The sequence below is a fragment of the Pristis pectinata genome, chromosome 34 (genome assembly GCF_009764475.1).
Source record: "Pristis pectinata isolate sPriPec2 chromosome 34, sPriPec2.1.pri, whole genome shotgun sequence".
NCBI lineage: Eukaryota > Metazoa > Chordata > Chondrichthyes > Rhinopristiformes > Pristidae > Pristis > Pristis pectinata.
Window position 1 is genome coordinate 8,519,042 of NC_067438.1, and position 18,416 is coordinate 8,537,457.

The 18,416-nt window shown below is 41.3% G+C and overlaps 1 protein-coding gene across 6 annotated transcripts in view; it reads left to right on the top strand.

The window, feature by feature from the left end:
* Positions 1-18,416, top strand: part of LOC127585785 (RNA-binding protein 4B-like) — a 93,783-nt gene that overhangs the window by 14,682 nt on the left and 60,685 nt on the right. For 4 of the 6 annotated variants that reach the window (XR_007958599.1, XR_007958600.1, XM_052043480.1 and 1 more), the window contains exon 3: positions 16,611-16,706. Coding sequence is in view for 4 of the 6 variants with exons in the window: in XM_052043480.1 (XP_051899440.1) it covers positions 16,611-16,706 (96 nt within the window). In the remaining 2 variants the exon portion in view is untranslated. Of the gene's footprint in view, positions 1-8,702; positions 9,425-12,416; positions 12,732-16,610; positions 16,707-18,416 lie in introns of those variants that run through there. The other 2 variants (XM_052043479.1, XM_052043478.1) reach the window with 2 other exon arrangements.

Sequence of the window (18,416 nt, forward strand, 5' to 3'; positions counted from 1 at the left end):
TGCACTCGAGGAACCGGGATTGGTCCCCTGGATTGATGGCCAATAATAGGGTGAGAGCTATGCTGGGAGATGTTACCGATTGTGCTGCAGTACAGTCCTGCTGCTGCTAGTGGTCCACAGCACTTTGGGCATAACCAGTTTATAACTGTCATTTTAGTTCTGAAACAATTTCATGAAGCAATACAACATAACGAGAGGTTGAAGATGGGCCTTTACCTTCACATGGACTATGTTGCGGTCACTCCCACCAATTATAGTCATGAGAAGATGGATATACAGCAGGTAAATTGGTAAAGATGTGGCCAAGAAAGGTTCTTTTGTATTGATTCACCAGTCGTCTATCACAGACCCAGGCTAACAACTGTGGTCATCAGACCTTGGACAGGTTTTGTCAGTGGTGTTGCTCGCGAACTATTTTTGGTCATGGCTTTGAAGCCCCCCCACCCAACGTGTACACTGTGCCCCTTAATAGTTATTTATTCACTTTTCAGGATCTATTTGTTATTGGCAGTGGTAACCATTTATTGCACATGCCTAATTGTTTGTCTAGGCCATCACTTTTAACCACGGCAGGCTTTGTGAAGTAGATACTAGCACAGTGTTGTAGTGTAAGGAATTCTAGAATTTGAACCCAGCAATTATATTTCCAACACAACACACAAAGGAGCTAGAGGAACTCAGCGGGTCGGGCAGCATCTATGGAGGGAGATGGATGGTCAAGTGTCTCGACGTAAAATGTCGATTGTCCATTTCCCTCCATAGATGCATGCCAATCTGTTGAGTTCCTCCAGTTCCTTTTGTGTGTTGCTCCAAATTTCCAGCATCTGCAGTCTCTTGTGCCTCAATTATATTTCCAAGTCAGGATGCTATGCGATATGGTGGTGTTCTTGTCCTTCCTGCTAATAGAGGTCATGAGTTCAGGGGGCAATTGGAACTGTCTGGGTGAACAATTGCAGTGTATATTTTAGATTGGACACATTGAAGCTGCTATGTGCTTGCAGTGGACAGAACAAATATTTGGGTTAGTGGGCTGGATATCAGTCAAACAGGTTGTTTTGCCTTGTATGTTGTTTTCCTCCCTGATGCCCAGCATCACCAGGAATTAGGCTCCCTTTTTTCCCTCCTTGTTTGGGCCAAAGCTGTGATAAAATTTGAAATCAGGTGGTCCTGGCAAAACCCAAAATGGATACTAGTGAAGCTGCTGTCCAGTTTGGGTTTTGCTTGGACCACTCGGCTCTCTTGGTGAATAGGTGTTGCTTAGTAGCACTGTCAATGCGTGTTCCATCATTTTAATGATTGAGAGTAGGGTGATTAACTTGGATGTGACCTGCTTTTTGAGAATAGGACATTACCTGATAATGTGGAAAATCAATCATTAGATGTCAGTGTTGTAACTGGTATGAAACAGCTTGCCTGGAATCGTGGCTAGTCTGGAGCGCAGGTTTTCTTGTTCCTTCATCTTTGCCTTCGCCAGTATTCTTTGCCTTCTTGGAGTGAGTTGAATTGTCCAAATCGGGCTTCTCTGGTGAAGATTGCAGGAGGAAGTTGAGATGGCATTTCTGGCTGAACTTTGTTGTAAAATCTCACTTTTTGTTTTTGTCTTTAGCATGGGCTCTGGGCCCTACCATTGCTGAGGTTTGGGATGTACTTGGAGCCACCTCACTCTGGCTGTTTGATTGTTCACAGGTCATGACTAGATGTGGAAGATTGTGGAACTTTGACTTGATCCCTTGACTGTGTGACTGCTTCGCTCTGTCTGTTGTATGAGGTTTGCCTGTCTAGCAAACTTGTAGTCCTGTGCAACTCCACTTGGTGTTTAACCCATTTTTAAGCACATCTAGTGCTGCTGGTGGTTTGCAGTCTTCCATGTTGGGTCTTGTGTTTACAGGTTGTGGTTGTTTACATGGATGCCCAGAATTCTTCTGTGTCTATCCTATTCAGCACAATTGGAAGATGTCCTCAAATGTGTAAATGAGATTTTCTTTCTAAACAAGAACTGCAGTTGTCCGTTTTACCAATGCCATCACAAATGGATATGTCAGCCACAGTTATCTTGGCAAAGATGAGCTCAAGTAGCTTTATTCCTCATCCGGGCATGATCACTACCTGCTTCAGACCCAAAGCAAATGCACCCTCAGTCGGTGGTGATGATACTACCAAGTCACTCTTGGTAATAGACATTGAAATCCCTCCCACTCACAATACATGCTGTTCCCTTGCTACTTTCAGTGCTTCTGTGAAATGATCCTTAATGTGGAGGAGTACTGACTCATCAGTTGAGGGAGAACAGTAGATGGTAAGAAGGCAAAAACTTCCTTGCACATTTTATTTCACAGGCCATGAGGCTTCATGGGGTCTGGAATTAATGTTGAGTCACTCAGTCCCATTCTGTTCTAACTGTATACCACTGCCCTGCCACCTCGAGATTGGAGAATTCGGGGATGTTGGCTTAAGTATATGATCCTGTGGGTTTGCCCATGTCAGACTTGTATGAGGGATAGCTTTTCCTCAATTTAAGCGTGTCCTCAGATGTTTTTGAGAAGGAATTTGCAAGCTTGGGTAAGTATGACTTTACATTGCACCAGTTCTGTTCCCAGGTTGATGCCAGATGATCCATTTTCACTTTTGTGTTAAAATGTAGAATTTTTGATAGAGGCAAGTGACATGTTCGGTTATTTCAGTGAGTAGATGAAAATTCAGCCAAGTTGATGTGAGTCTTGAGTTGCATAAAGACCAGAAAGGGATCAGAAGGACATTCAGTAATCTACATGGGCTTCTAAAAGCAATCCAATAGTTTTAGTCATTCCTGATACAGTAAAACTGTTAATCTGACACGCTGTGAACTGTGAGGCTTGACTGGCTGATTTTCTAGGCTATTCTGTAATTCTGATTAATACCCAAACACCCTTTTAATTCACATTTTAGATATACAGTGATATAAAGGACATTCTCAGTGAACCCGATGAGTTTCAAGGGAGCGAGAGAAATGGTGCCCCCGTGAGTTCAAAGGGAGTTCAGGAAGCATATCTGGTGAGCCAGATGCCAAACCATTGGGATTTCAGGATAAATCAGATAGCAGATTATCAAGAGTTCTACTGTCAACTCTTTTTATATCTTATCAACGTATCAGCTTATCATGTCTCTGGATTGTTAGTCCTTTATGTTCACCACCATGCTGCTTTTAAGATAAGATAAGATAAAATCTTTATTAGTCACATGTACATGGAAACACACAGTGAAATACATCTTTTGTGAAGTGATTTTTGGGGGGCAGCCCGCAAGTGTCGCCACGCTTCTGGCGCTAACATAGCATGCCCATAACTTCCTAACCTGTATGTCTTTGGAATGTGGGAGGAAACCGGAGCACCCAGAGGAAACCCACGCAGACACGCGGGGAACGTACAAACTCCTTACAGACAGTGGCCAGATTTGAACCTGGGTCACAGGCGCTGTAAAGCATTATGCTAACCACTATGCTGCCATACTTGCTTAGCCACTATTAGCAATACATCTTTCTGAGATTCTCATATTTATTTTTAAATTCTTCCATGGCCTTCCCTTTTCCCTGTATCGTATTACCTCCAACCCTATAACTCTTTAACATACATTCACTTCATCATTTACCCCAGTCATTTTGATTTTTCATCTCCTGTTGAAAGCAATGCTTTCAGTCACCAAGGTCGGAAACTATGGAATTCCCTTTAAAAAGGTGAAAGTCAGAAGTGTTCTTTAAAACCTAATTAATTGATGGGTCAACTGCCCTAAATGTTTTTGTGTCCTCAATGCCTTGAATTTTTTGTTTTATGCTCCTGTAAAACACCTTGATAATTGTTTAATCTTTCAGAATGTGTACATCCTTGTTTGACCATGAGGGTGATGAACGTGCTAGTGCAGTGCTGTTGGGTCGGGAGTTCCAAGTTTTAGCGCTAGCAAAGAAGAAAATGAATGATGAATATATTTCCAAGGCTGGGTGCCGTGTGACTTGGGAAAAGAATCTGCAGGTGTTGATGTACCCATGCAACTGCTTCCTTTGTCCTTGTAGTAGAGATCTTGGGTTTTGGAGATGCTGTTGGAGTAGTGTAAGCAAGTATCTGCATTGCATTTTGTAGATGGTGCCCACTGCAGATATGGCATGACAGTGTAGAGAGAATGAATATTCAAACCTCGTGGAAGGGTGCCAATTACGCAGGTTGCTTTATCTGCATGCTATCTAACTTCTGGAGTGTTGGCGAGTGGAGACTATTTTATCATGCTTTTGACGTGTGTTGAACACAGTAGAAAGGCTTTGGGGTGTCAAGAGCCAAGTCACTCAACTCGGGATACCAAGCTTCTGATCTATTCTTGTAGTCAGTGTTTGTGTGGCTGGTCTAGTTGAGTTTCTGGTCAGTAGTGACCCCCCCCCCCCCCCCCCCCCCCCCCCAAAATTGGTGGGGGAGTTCCGCAGTTTCTGACCTTATATTTATTGGCACTGTGACAGCTCTCGTACTAGAACTGGATGGCTCGAGAAGCAGCTCATTCTTGAGCATAAGTCTTCAATACTGCAGCTGAATCACTGTATTCAGTTCAATCAGCCTTTTCTTAATATCCTATGGGGTGGGGTGAATGGACTGAGGAGTGGCTTTTGTGGTGATAGGGTTCTCCAAGAATAACCAAGATGGATAATACATGTGGTACTTATGGCTAAGTTAATGATACTTCGTAAATACAAATAACTGCTGAATATTTCTAGCACTGTATTTTAACTTATGGATGTCGTCATTGGAATTTATGTCTGTTTGAGAGGACCTCTGCAGCTTCACTTTAATGTCTCATCAAAAAATAGTCTTCTCTGACTCTGCAGTGTTCTGATGTGTCAGCCTAGATTTATTCTTCAAGCCCACAACATTTTAACTCTGAGTATTTTACCTTTTGAGCCAAGGTTTATTCAAGAATCTTGTAGGGAAAAACAATTTCACAAACTTTATCTGCACATGAATACATATACTGTCTTTCTACTTCTCAATCTGCCCTTCTTTGTCATCTTCTCTTTGTCCTTCTCCACAATGTTCATTTATGACGTTCCAGCATGTTTGTTCGTGACCTTCCATCACGCCCAGTCCACTGCTTGGAGAAGAAATGGTAGTGGGTTGAGAAGGTACATGAAAGAGGATGTCCAGCTGCAAAATGGATTGCCTTCCATGTAGTCCAACTCCAGTCATGAGGGAATGTGGTTGCTAAATTAGGAGGTATTGGTAGGATGAAGTGCAAGCAAAGATTTGTAGGGTTTTTCAGAAGGGTATAAAATTTTTAACTCAATAATTCTGGTTTGAGTTAGGGAAGTGACTGGAGATGATTATTATGGAGTTTTGTCTATTTTTAGCAAGCAGTACACCTGAGAAATGATTTCTGATTTTAAAATTTAAAAACAAGATTCAGCCCAGGAAGCATCTGTGGAACAAGAATTGGTTAATGATTTGGGTCTGAAACCCTTTGTCAGAACTGATTTCATTTATATTCATAAACTTATCTATTTACTTGCTAATTTGTATTCTCAGATTAAAATTTTATATCTGAAGATGAAATATTAATTTGCAATAGCTTGAGAAGTGGGAGCTAGCTTGCAGTCTGGGTAGGAAATAGCAGATGGGTTTCTGAAAGGGAGTTGTGTCTGAGGTGAGAGCAAATGGAGTATAAGTCATCACTGTAGATTTTGAGCAGGGAATTATTAGTGTCAACAGAGCAGAAGTATAGGAGAGTTTCCAGCTTCAGCTGGAAAATGAGAGATGGGAAATAAGGGGTGTTGAGGCCAGGGAATTTATTGGTCTGACAATATCCTGTGATGATTTTGTGGGAGGAAAGGACAAACATAACAAAGTGGAAGATGAACTTACTGGGCTGGAAGTTGAACTGAGACTCTTTTGAAGTTAGGTGTTGAGAATCGTTGTTGGTGAGGGAAATGGAGAAGGAGGTGGCAAGGGTACAGGGTATAATACATGAGTAAAGGTGGCAGGGGTCATGTTCTCTTTTTGGAGCTTATCTTGGTCTTTGAGTGTGTATGTTACAGCACAACCAAATTTTAAGAGGCTGGGGAACTCGTAGATGAGTATAGGTGAATGGCTTGGCTCCAATCCTGAACATAATGAACATACAAGCCAAAGGAGTAGGGTCCTATGCCATGGGAATGTTTAAAAGAACCTGTTCATGTTTTCCACGGACCAAGAAAACTGATCATTCAATTGATTATCCTGGACCAGCTGCTGGATTTTGACATGTCAGTTTGTGAGCATCTGATTGTTTGAAAGCAGTAATAATTCGAATTCTGACCAGTTTTATAAATTCCTTGTGGCACTCGTAAATAGAATTAAAAGATTCTAACCTGGTTGGGTACAAGACTTAAGACTTTTTTGATTTTATAGGCCCTAGCCAATGAGCTGCCTACAATTACATTGCCCAACTTTCCCAAGTTAAGCTGCAATATAAAATGTTTTTGTGGTGTAATTTTGGCCAGAACATCAAGAATGGGGTGTGTGTTTATACTAGGGATTACTGGAAAAGTTGGGTAATCCTGACTTTCATGGCCTGGTTGGTACTCTGCTCTTAATTCAACCCCTCTAATTGTTTCCAAATAATAGATCATATAACCCAACGTGCTTGGTGTTCAATTTATTCTTCTAAGGCGTAAGTCCTATTTGGAACAACAGGAATTGGAATTGTATCTGATGTTTCAGTATTTAACTGGATAGTCCATGAACATTTCAGAAAGCTAATTGGAGTATTTTGTGCACGTCAGTAAAAAGATAACTGAACTAAAAGTGTCAGAAGTTTAGCTGGATATTGCTGGAACCTTTTTATGACTAAGTGCATCTCTCTACAGCCACTAAGCCATTCAGAGTCTGAGCACTGCCATTTGGGTTCTTGTATTGATTGCCATGATGATCTTCATTGCAGAGACCCTGTCATTTTTGTGGAGAATGTTGTTATGTACACTGCTGCATTGTAGCATGGATTTGGGCTGCCTATATTAGTTGGATGATGTGACTAATGTGGACATCAAAGATTAATCAGTGAGATGGCTAGCAATGGGCATCAGTTGAGCAACCCAACTTTGAAGTAAGATCACTTCCATATTTCTAATGTTGTCCTTGCATTACCAGTGGCTGTCCTGGAAGGTTTCAGATGCAATTCAGTTGATGGCGCACAGACTTCCCCAAGTGGTTATGTAATGGCTTCCTGTGTTCATGGGTTCTGGCTGCTGCTTATCATCCACCTCTAAATACCTTCTGAACTGAATGCCTTGCTGGACAAGAGGACAGTTAAAAATCAAGCAGGTTGCCATGTGCTTGGAATTGCAACCTGTCCTTGTAAAGACAGCAAAGTTTCTTCCCGAAAGATATTTGTGAACCATATATTGTAACAACCTTTCTTTTGTTGTTTTGTGGTTGCCATGATGGAGTTCAGTATTTTATTCATAATTTATTCATTTGCCATATTGAGATTTGATCTTGCCCTTCTTGATCAACAGTCCATCCCTTTGGATGTTAGTCCAGCAACTTTACTCTGTTACCCTAACCTGGATGACAGTTGGTATAAGGAAACAGCCCTCGTGCACCTTCAACCTTCTCTTGACTCACTGAAATTATTCCATTGTGTGCAATGGAAAAACTTTTCCTAGTGCACTTATCTGACAAAGTAAGGGAGCAAGACTTCCCAGACAGCGAGTTTATGAAGTCATACAACACAGAAGCAGACCCTTTGTCCCAGAGAGTCCATGCCAAGCATAAACTACCCATTTACATTAATCCCATTTTTTTTTCATTCTCCCCACTTTGTCAAAGTCCTTACAGATTTGATCACATTCCTACTCACTAGTGGCAATGTACAGTGGCCAAATAACCTACCAACCAACATGTCTTTGGGGTGTAGGAGTTTCCAGAGGAAACCTATGCAGTCACAGGGAGAATGTACGTACTCCACACAGACGGCATCAGAGGTCAGGATTGGATCTGGGTCTCTGGCACTGGGAGGTAGCAGCTCTACTAGCATCGGTTCTACCAGTTCACGTTAAAACTCCAGAATATTATGGAGCAGAGTTAAAGCTGCTGGAGATATTCTGGGTTACCCTGTAATCCACAATAATTATGTAAACAAAAATGTAGTTTGGTCAGAAAGTGGGACATGTGGTAATGAAATTAATTAGTCAGTTAGCAAAAAAAAGTGCGCTAAATTAAATCTGATGGAAATGCTTACAACTGCAGTATTGCTTTGATTTCATTTTCTGTATCTCTTGTGGTAAAGGCCACATTACATTTATTTGTGCTTTATATCACGTTATTAAAAGTTGATCAGAGACCCATTGTTCACTTACAACTCAACACAATTTACTTGGATCATAAATTCCATCCTCGGTTCCGACTGAGCAAGTGTATCTCTTCACTCTTTAGTTCTGATTTTTGCATTCCATCGTTCAGAGCTATCAAAGCAGCCTGTAGTTCTTGTGGAACAGCTTTAAGGAAAACCAAGTCATCACTGCTCAAGAATTGAGCCTTTCAGTTCCCAGGCCCAGTTCAGGTATACAGTGAATTCATTCTGAGCTGTTAGTTAAGCTGTGATTTCGTTGTGTTGTTTGACAAGCGAAGCAAAGGTCCTCGTTGATTCTGATCTGTCAGCCAGTGCAGCTGGTTAATGTACTTCGTACTGATATTGTATTGCATCTCCTTTTAAAGGCAAACGGATGCAAGTTGAACTCTCCAAGAGTCGGCTGCGGATGCAACCTGGGATGGGCGAGAAAAACGGCTGTTTCCGGTGTGGTAAAGAAGGCCACTGGTCTAAAGAGTGTCCCAAAGATCGTGTTGGCCTCGATGGCAGTTTTGATGGCAGCTTCTCACGCGATTTCCTAGATCCCTATTCGATGACCGCGCGGCCCATAGCTGGGTACGGAGAGCGCCCTCTATACGATGAGCGATTCGGGGTCGTTGATTACTACGAGAAGTATCGGGCTGGAGCGTACGGAGCGGTGGGAGATCCTTACGGACGGGCAACTCCATTCACGCCTCTCGGCACTTCCCTGCGAGATCGTATCCCTGGTGCGGTAAACCCATATGAGCGGCGGCCACTGGCGACTTCCTCTACCTATTACAGTCGCGACAGGAGCCCTCTACGACGTCAAGCATCCATGTCTGCTTTGAGCACTGGATATGGGTTCGAGCGCAGTGCAGTTTCTACAACGGTGTATGACCCTACAAATGCTGTGGCAAGGGATGCATACGCCACCGCCCAATACTCTGCTGCCCAGTACTCGGCTGCTCAGTACTCTGCCGCCCAGTACTCAGCTGCTCAATACTCTGCCGCCCAGTACTCGGCTGCTCAGTACTCTGCCACGCAGTACTCTGCTGCAGCTGCCACCGCCCCATACCCTGCTGCCCAGTACCCTGCATACTAATTTAAGGTGAGGATTGTTTATCTTTGATAATGCACTCTGTGTTGTCATTAGCAATAGAAACCTGAGCCTCGTTTGGGAGTCCATGTACATGAGTTACAATGCATTCATGTACTGTTTTCATACAGTCGCCAGGCTGCCATGTCACAGATTCCAGTTTTGGATATTGTGACCCTTGCAGAGGCTGCCATTATTGTGCCTGGGAGGCTCCAAAACACACTAATGACAAATCTACACAGTTATAGTTTGGGGTTGCTTGGTACAGATTCCCCACTCTCTTCCTTGCAATGTCAGAACTAGTAAGCGGAATGTTAAGAGCTGATGATTGAGATCCCACATGTCCACAGAGGCTCTACTGAGCCTTCACTTAGCTGCAACTGTACAGCTTACCACATTATATCCTTCCCTATCTGTTTATGACTCACGGTCTAATAGGCCATAGACTTGCTTGGTTATACCCAGCTGTGGTAACCACTCAGTAACTTCATCCTAGTTAATAAATCAGGCTGGATTAATCAACGTTGATTGCAGCACTGAAGTCCAAATAACAGTTCTAATTTTTGATGCCGCGTACATCCTGGAGGGATTGTAATCCATACTGCTTTAATGACACAATTGGCCTTTATTGTCCAGTCCCAAATCCATGCACATTTATTTATTCTTGCCTTGAGATGAAAAATTACAATGCAAACACATTGGCCTGTTTTGTAGGATGCCGTAAGATTAGAAAGAGTGAGGAAAATTTCGTAGTAATGGACTGGTGGCAGAAACTGTTTTAGAAATGAGAGAGAGGAGGAACTGATAGGAGAGGATCCTGCCTGATTTAAGCCTACGAGAGTTGGAGAGAGCACAAGAGAAGTTCAGAGCATCGGAGTGGGGAAGGAAAACTTATGAGTTAGTGCCTGAGAAAAGCAGCAGAGCATCTATGTTTTATGCTACTCCAGCAAGTTTATTGATTCTTCATAGATGAGGGATGCTTTCTGTCAGTATCCATGATCAGTGCATTTCAGTGCACCTTTCTCTGACTCCTGTAAAGGACTGCAAAGAGCAAGACCTAATTAGTATTTTGTTCATCTCTATGCCAACTGAAACGAATGTGCTCTCTGCTGAAACTCACATTCCAACAGTTACTGGATTGTGATCGGGTGTATTGTTATTTATTTTTTTCTCTTCCATTACTAGCAGAGAAGTTCCAAGCCCAGTTGTAATGCCTGATTTCCACAGGGTGAGATTAACTAACTGCGTGGAACCTGGCACCTCCCATATCTGTACAATTCCACACCACAGTAACATACCTAGTAAGCTGTGTGAATGTTAAAGAAAGAAGCTAAGGAAATCTTTTGGTATGGTTTGGGTGAAGCAATGAAGTGTCTGCCCATTGTTTTCCTTGGCATTTTATTGCAGGTAAGACACAGGTCTGGATAACTGCACCTTACTAAGTAGATTCCAAAAAACGAAGTGCATCAAAATCGCTAGAAATCGAGAGTTATTGAAGATCAAGACACAAGCACAGTTTCCAGGAACTTTAAAATGGAATTCCTCAAAAGAATATTCAAGATTTGAGTGAAAAAAAGAAATGGGTTAACCTTTTTAGTAGATTATGGTTGATGACCAGTAAACATATCATAGATCAAGAGATGACTGGACTGATTTTGGACGATAGCAATTGGAGCGGTTGCAATTTTCTGTGGAGTTGCTCTAAACTAGTCTTAATGTGAACACCCTTCAGACAGGCTGGAGAACTCCTACCCAATCCCTGCTCCAACCTAGTACTTCCTGTTAATTCATATCCTGCGTCGACATGGACACATCAGTGCATGCTGAGGTCAAACTCCACATGGGCGTGTACATTTAGACTCGTGCCTGAGAAACTGATCAGGGAGTGAATAGTGAATCAGCACCCGTAAACTGTGCCAAAGGGGATACACACTGTCAAATGTAATCCCAGTTTGCTGCTTAGTACAAAGGTTGCGATGGTAATCACAGAATAAGTCCTGGTGGTGTACCTGACAGACTAGAGCTATTGTTCAATGTATTGAGTATATTGTAGGTACTTCCATTCTCTGTAGTACTGGGCTAAGTGTCTGGCTTTGGGCTTGGTCAAGTGATGTGTCCGAGATGGCCAGTTGTACCAGGTAACAGACGAGTGTTAGTTTTTTGTGATAAAGTACTGTATCTTGTATTGGGTATCTTGTCTGCTGATTCTGAGTGGACTTTCGTTTTGCACTTTGGCAGATGATGGTCACTTCACTACAGTTAGTTAGTGCAGTTTTCAGCATTCTACAGAAGTATTGCCACTACAATGGCATGAAGGATTTGAAGTGCCACTAGCACCAGTGGAAGTGAGCCAAGTCTACACAGATTGAGACTCTGCCTTGGACGTAATGTGACTTTGATGTCGGCTAGATAAACACGTCCTGCTTCAGATTAGCTAATGTTTTTCTTCTCTTGCTTCTGTTATCTGTTTTGAAAGGTATCTCGTGTGGTCAAATAAACTTAAATTGGGAAATGGGATGTTGTCTCTTGTTGCGTTACCTTGTGACAATGTGCCCACCTCCTTTCGCCAAGTGTCATCGAAAAGTTATGGTTGTTATCATAACCTTTTTTGTATTACTTACTAAACCATGGTGTAGAAGATCCAGATAGTGAGGCGTGTTTCTCTTTAAGGCGTTTTCTACATTTGGGAGGGGTGATCATTGATGTGCTATACAGGTCGTGAGCCCTGGACATAGGTGTTCTGACTCTTTCCTGGTTGTGCCTGACGCTGGTGTGGCGTACTGCGGGATGGAGCCTAATGTCGGTAATCAGAATCGATATGTTGTTGCGTCCCACGTGCAGGCGCCGTTTGGTTATCACGTGGTTCAGAATAGCTTTGTTGGCTGGCTGAGAGCAGGAATGGAGCTCTGTTCTCAGGATGATGTGTTTTGAGTGGTATGCACCTGTGTGGCGGCGTGTTGAAAGGCCTGTTTTTAATCAATCTGCACTGTCCCTTCTTTCGCAGGTTTGCTTTGCATCGTGACGAGAGCCGCGGGTCCCTTGGTACGTGCAGAAACTCGGGTCATATGTTTTGCTTGTTGGTTTTAGCGTGGAAAATGTTAGCGAGACACTAAATCTAAATGTCGGTGTTAATTAGTCGCTGACTCAAATACTCAAATTGTGACCAAGTATTTTTTTAAATCTTTTTAGTTTTAATTTCTGTTTTTGGGTTTCTTTTGTGTTCAGCAGAAATGGCTCGTGTAATTGTCAAGCATTTAAATCTGAAGCATTTGGATTTCCTGTAATACGATTTACAATAAACGATCAGTATTCAGCCTGAGCGTGTTGCGTCCAAGTGAATCTTTAAAACAGATCTGTAAAGGTATTCTGTGGAGTCTTTGTCGGGTTTATTTATACACAGCCTCAACTAATGGAAAGTACATATGGGCTTTGCATCTGTAGAAGGCTTTACTGTCAATCTCTACAGTGGTGTGCTGTTCTATTGTCAGATTTTTGTCAGTAAAGTTGACTGATAAGCCTCTCTTATTGTAATTCCATCACCTTGCTGCACCTTTTCAATCCTTTGCATTCAACAGCATGTACCTGACAAACCGTTGTCTGCTTTAATAGATCGGGGAAATACTAGTTGTAATTCCTACCCCTGATCACTAGGCTGTAACCTTTTCTTGAAAATATCTACGCATGTTTGGCAAGAGCCAGATGTACTTGAGCTGTGACGCCCAGTCTTGGCTCATGTGAAGAATGATTACTCGGATGTGTGAAATGAATTCCAGCTGGAAAAACAAAATAGGGAGAGGACAGTGCAATTTAGTTGCTGCAGATTTTTAGGATAGTTACAAACCTGCTGCAGGTGAATCAAGTCGGGCAGAGGGATCACTCTTGATTTTTAACAAATGTGCAAGTTCCAAAGACTTTGTGTTCAAAAGGAGGAATTGGCATTATTTACTTTGTTATACAAATGTTTTTCTCCCAGCTTTCATGATCACACATTTTTGAATTGCAGGTATGTTGCCAAAATGTGTACAATTTAATAACAATAGAAAACTTCCCAAAAGAACAATAAGCTTTTACAATTTAGAAGCAGACAAAGAAAGCAAAGGTAAAGTAGAAGTCCTCAAGAAGAGTGGTTGCAGTGTACTGCAACCTGAAATTCTTAAAAAGCAGTCTATAATGAAGTTGGCTTGATGATTCAGTGCAGACTGAATCTGATGTCTTTGAAAACAAAGGCTTCCACAGCCAGCTTTCTATGTTGTATAAAAGTTGCTTCAGCCAGGTGGTTGTTGCTAGTGGGTGATTGCAGCTAAATGTTTTAGGATAAATTCATTCCATCACTATGGAGAGTAAATGGACTTCTGAGTTGGTGTAGGTTTTTCTCTGTATATTGTACCTGTGTGTTGAGTGGAATGTCCATCAATTTTAAGGAATGCAGATAACAGTGTGAACTGTTTTGGATGGTGTCTGGCCACTAAAACAAATCACATTTCCTTTTAATAATTTAAGTTTTCATTTCAACAGAGATATTAAGAGCACTTAAAATAGTTAGTGATCAGAGCTTTTACAGAATTACTCAGTGATGCAGTCTACATCTAGTGGAAAAGATGCTACATTTCTGCCATCACAAAGTTGTGGTTGGAAATGGTGTAGGTTCTCATAAATGAAATTCAAAAGCTCATTGAGCCTAAAGGTTCAAACACAGTGTATTGTAGCACATGTGCGATGAAAGCTTGCTAGTCCTAGAACATCACTTGGAGAGAATGGAAGATGAATGATTAACCTGTTGCTGTTATTTTAGCTGACCCTTTAACACATTTTACACAAGTTTAGCACCTTTAATGAATAAGAGAAATTTGAGAAGCACATGCCAGTTTTGTTCTTCGGTTGATGTACAGTATATCCTCGTCGTGGTGAGTTGAGGCCAAATTGTGATGCTGCTGTTCTGGTTGAGATGTTAATGTCTGAATCTCTAACATGTGCTCTTGAGCCAAGCCTTAGTCACTCATTTTCATTAAGTATGTAAGGACATCACATTAAATTGAAGTAGGTAAAATTGCCCACCATGGACTTGTAAGCAATGTATAGAAAACCTTTAAGTTGGGCAAGTTCTGATTGCTGCTTTGAAATGAGATTTATGAATAGTTAATGCATGCCCATCAATATACTTTTTATTAAAAGTATTGTCTGAAAATGCCGTGATGTTGGATGAAGTTTTCCTCCCTCATGCTTCTACCAAATTTTAGTTACCTCTCACCAATTTAAGCAATTTTAACTACTTCACAGCCTCTTATTTTAATTTCTGATGAAATGAACCAGTAAATGGTATCAGCCCTAACTGGAATATGAAAACCTAGAATTTTAAACCAAGGCTTTAGTCACTAGGGTGCTCGTGTAGGTCGGTGAGTGCAGAGGTGATAGATTAACTGGATGTTGTACAAGTTATAATGTGGGCAGTGCAGTTTTTAACTGTGTTCATGCTTATAAAGGATAATAGATAATCAAGTAAAGGGCATTGTCAAGTTTGGGGTAACAAAGGAACAGATGACCATTTCAGCAGCAGATGAGCAGAGCCAGAGACATATTGTGGGTGATGGTTGAGATTTGGTGCTTAAAAACAAGATAAATTAACTGTTTTGTTTTCTTAAAAACAATTTGACGACTACTTCTAAATCTTCTTCAACGTATGGGCAAGGCCACATGTATCACCTATGTCTAATTTCCCCTGAAAATGGAGCAGGTGAAACACCTGCTTGAACTGCTACGAATGATGGGTGAAGGTCCTCTTGCCATGCTGTTGAGACTTTTTTTTTGTTGTTGGTTGTATGCGGTGTTCCTAGTGAAGCTTGAAATTAACGTCCAATCCGAGACTTTCCGAGTAGGTTGCGGATCTTCTGTTTGATTTTTCGGGGAGCATTTAGGAGTGAACCACGTTGCGACATTGGAGTCAATCTAGCCCAAGCTGGGTAAGGACAGTGCTTTTACTTATCTTAATGGTGCTGCAGACAACACTATTCCAGGCCAGATCAGCTTTGATTTGGGTAATTTCCTGTGTCAGTCAATCTACTGACTGCACTGGTGCAACTAACTGAGATTTAATTTTTTTTCCCTACACTTACATGCGTCTTCAATTCACTGCAATTTCTGGGGAGATTGGAGATTAGCTTGCTCTTTTTTTTATTTAAAAAGTCATCTGTTCAGGTTCCTTCACTCTTTTTGCTCTTGCTTTCTGAGTAAATTGACAGCTTGCTGTACAATAGACTGCTTGCTAAGGACATTTGTATGCTCTGCCCTGCCTCCTACTCATTGATGCACTATGATCAATATGGTTTCTTTCTGAAAATCTTGCCACTTCCTTGACACTTTGACTGACATTACTATTTATTTCTAGATTCTTTTATATAATAAATTAAATTCAAATAAGTTACCATGGTGAAATTGGAATTAGACTTTTTCCAGCTATTAATCCAATGATGCAAACACTACATTAATGTGATTCCAGATTTTGTCTAGCAGTGAGGAAGCAAATCACAATGTTGTTCCAAGTCAGAGTGGTATGTGACTTGGAGATGAACATAGATATGATAGGTGTTCCTGTACAGCAACTGCCCTTCTAGATGGTGACCACCAAGGGTTTGGGAGGTGTTGTGGAATTAATCTTTGCAAATTGCTGCAGTCCATCCTGTATGTAGTAAACACTGCAGGTTCAGTACACTGGTAAGGAATGGGTGAATGTTTAAACTATTGGATGACGTACAAGTCAGGCAAACGATGCTGCGAGCCATGCATGTTCTTTCTGCAGACATTCAACAAGTGGAGATTATTCCGTCACAAACCTGGCTTTTGGTGGGGTAAATCATTTCAAAATAGTAAAACTCAAAGAGTTCTTGTAACTTGACATATGTGCCTTCAGGAAAATGAGCTGCAGTATTATTCACTTAGTTGCACGTGACTTGCATGTAACATAGCCAGGTAAGAAAACGCTAGTTTTCTCACCCTTGTTAAGTGCCATTTGAAATCTAAACTTGGGATACAATAAAATCAAAAGATATTTTCACATTAAATAATCAGTGTAGGTCCTTTCCATATTGCAATGATTTTCAAGAAATCAGGCAAGCAACCTGGAATGATGGAACAATTAATGAGGCCAGATGGTCTGGTGATCAATATTAATCATTGCTAATTATGGATCATTATCTCTTTCAAGGTTGTCGTTCCAGTCTTGCTGGTCGCAGCATGCACAGAGTTAAAGCTGCTTTCTGCTGGCTGTTCTTGCAAGCTAAGGAATATACGTTATTTTCTGGTAAGCAAAAGGTTTGCTTTGCATCTGAGATTTAGTTTTAATTGGGTGAAAGGGGAGTTTATTTCTTTCAGGGGTTTAATTTGGGATTACTGGGGATCAATTTGTCAACTTGTTGGCTGCACTGAGTTAATGACCAGACATCCCAAATTAAACAAAATTAGGAAGAGCAACCTTCTCAGTCATAGGTGAAATGAGTTTGATTAACAGCTTCATGGAAAGAACAACCAAGTTCTGCCTTCCACCAATCAAAATTGCCTTTCTAAAACAAAATCAGAATATCTGGTCACTATCAAACTGTCCTTTGAGAGAACTTGCTGTGTGCAACTGTTTTATTGGCTGTAAAGTCCTGAAAATTATGTAAAAAGCAATACACAAGTACAGACTTTCCCTTTTAATAATCTGAGCCTTGGTTTTGGTATGTAGCTAATTATGCATGACAAAACTGGAAAGTGTGACATTTCCAGTATTACAGTCCCACGTCTCATTACATTTTGCTAGATAATTGGCAGCTGCAGCCAAACTCTGACTCCTACGTGAATCACTTGATGTGTTGTTTGGGCTTAACATCAGCGTGCCCAATGAAGCTCTCCAGGGTCTGCTGCACCACTGTCTCGCTCACTGCCGCAAATGCTGGTCTGTTCCTCCCAGGATTGTTTGCTTATGCCTGCTCTTTTCTCATTCTCTTGCCTTCACAATTGCTTGTCCGGACAACCTGCATCTGATATTCCATTAAATCCAATTGCTGTTTTCCTCATTTGTTTATTGGCTCTGTATTCTCACAACCTGTGGCTGATCTATTGAGTCCTTGCAGCACTGTGCTCTATTTTTGTTTGTTTTGCCTTCTCGTTCTCCCTTCGCTCCAGCTTTCTAAGACACTGCACCTTGCTGATGTTCTTGCCTTTCCGATGCTTCTGCAAATCTACTGCTTTGATCTTGTCTGCCTTTTATTTTTCCACCATTTGGTATCCAGGGCTCTCTGCCTTTCTGAATAACTTTTGTTCTGTTTCCAATCAGATGGGGGAAAAGAATACAGGAATTGCAATTTGCTGCTTGACGTCAAAACTAGCCCAAAACTAATTAAATCCAAATTACTTTCTAAATGGAACTGTGTCTCCTGCAAAATCGTAATGAATCGGCTCCAGCATAAGAAAGTATGTTAGCATTGAATACTGACCCTTTAGAAAGCTTAATATGTGGGTTGGTCCTGATTTAAGGGAGTATAAGAGGAAATGATTAGTCATGCAGGGATAATATCTACTTAGAAGTTGAAAAACTGTTTAAAAACTAGGTATTTTGTTTAAAAATTGCTAATATGAATGGGGGTGGGAGAAAGGATAAAAGAATAAATCTGAACTGAATCTGTAAATACTTAGTTCCAGTGAAGGAACCTAATACCTTGGACTCTGCAGTACGCTTGTGTCAAGTACTGTTCCTTCATAAAGCTTGAAGGTCCACCCAGAGATAAAGTTAACTGATCGTCCAAAGATTTCATTAGTTTGGTTTTGGAACCTGTAGAATCTTCACTCCTCCTGTACATGGAGTATGCAGCTTCTTGGTTCAAAGAATGAGAGAGTCATTTGAAGTCTAACCAGCCCTATGGGGTATGGTGGAAATGGCAGGAGAACCTGGTGGAAGTCCATTGAGGAAGATCTGATTGCACGCAAGCATGTGACAAAAGTTTGGATGCATGAATAGTTTCACAAATAACAA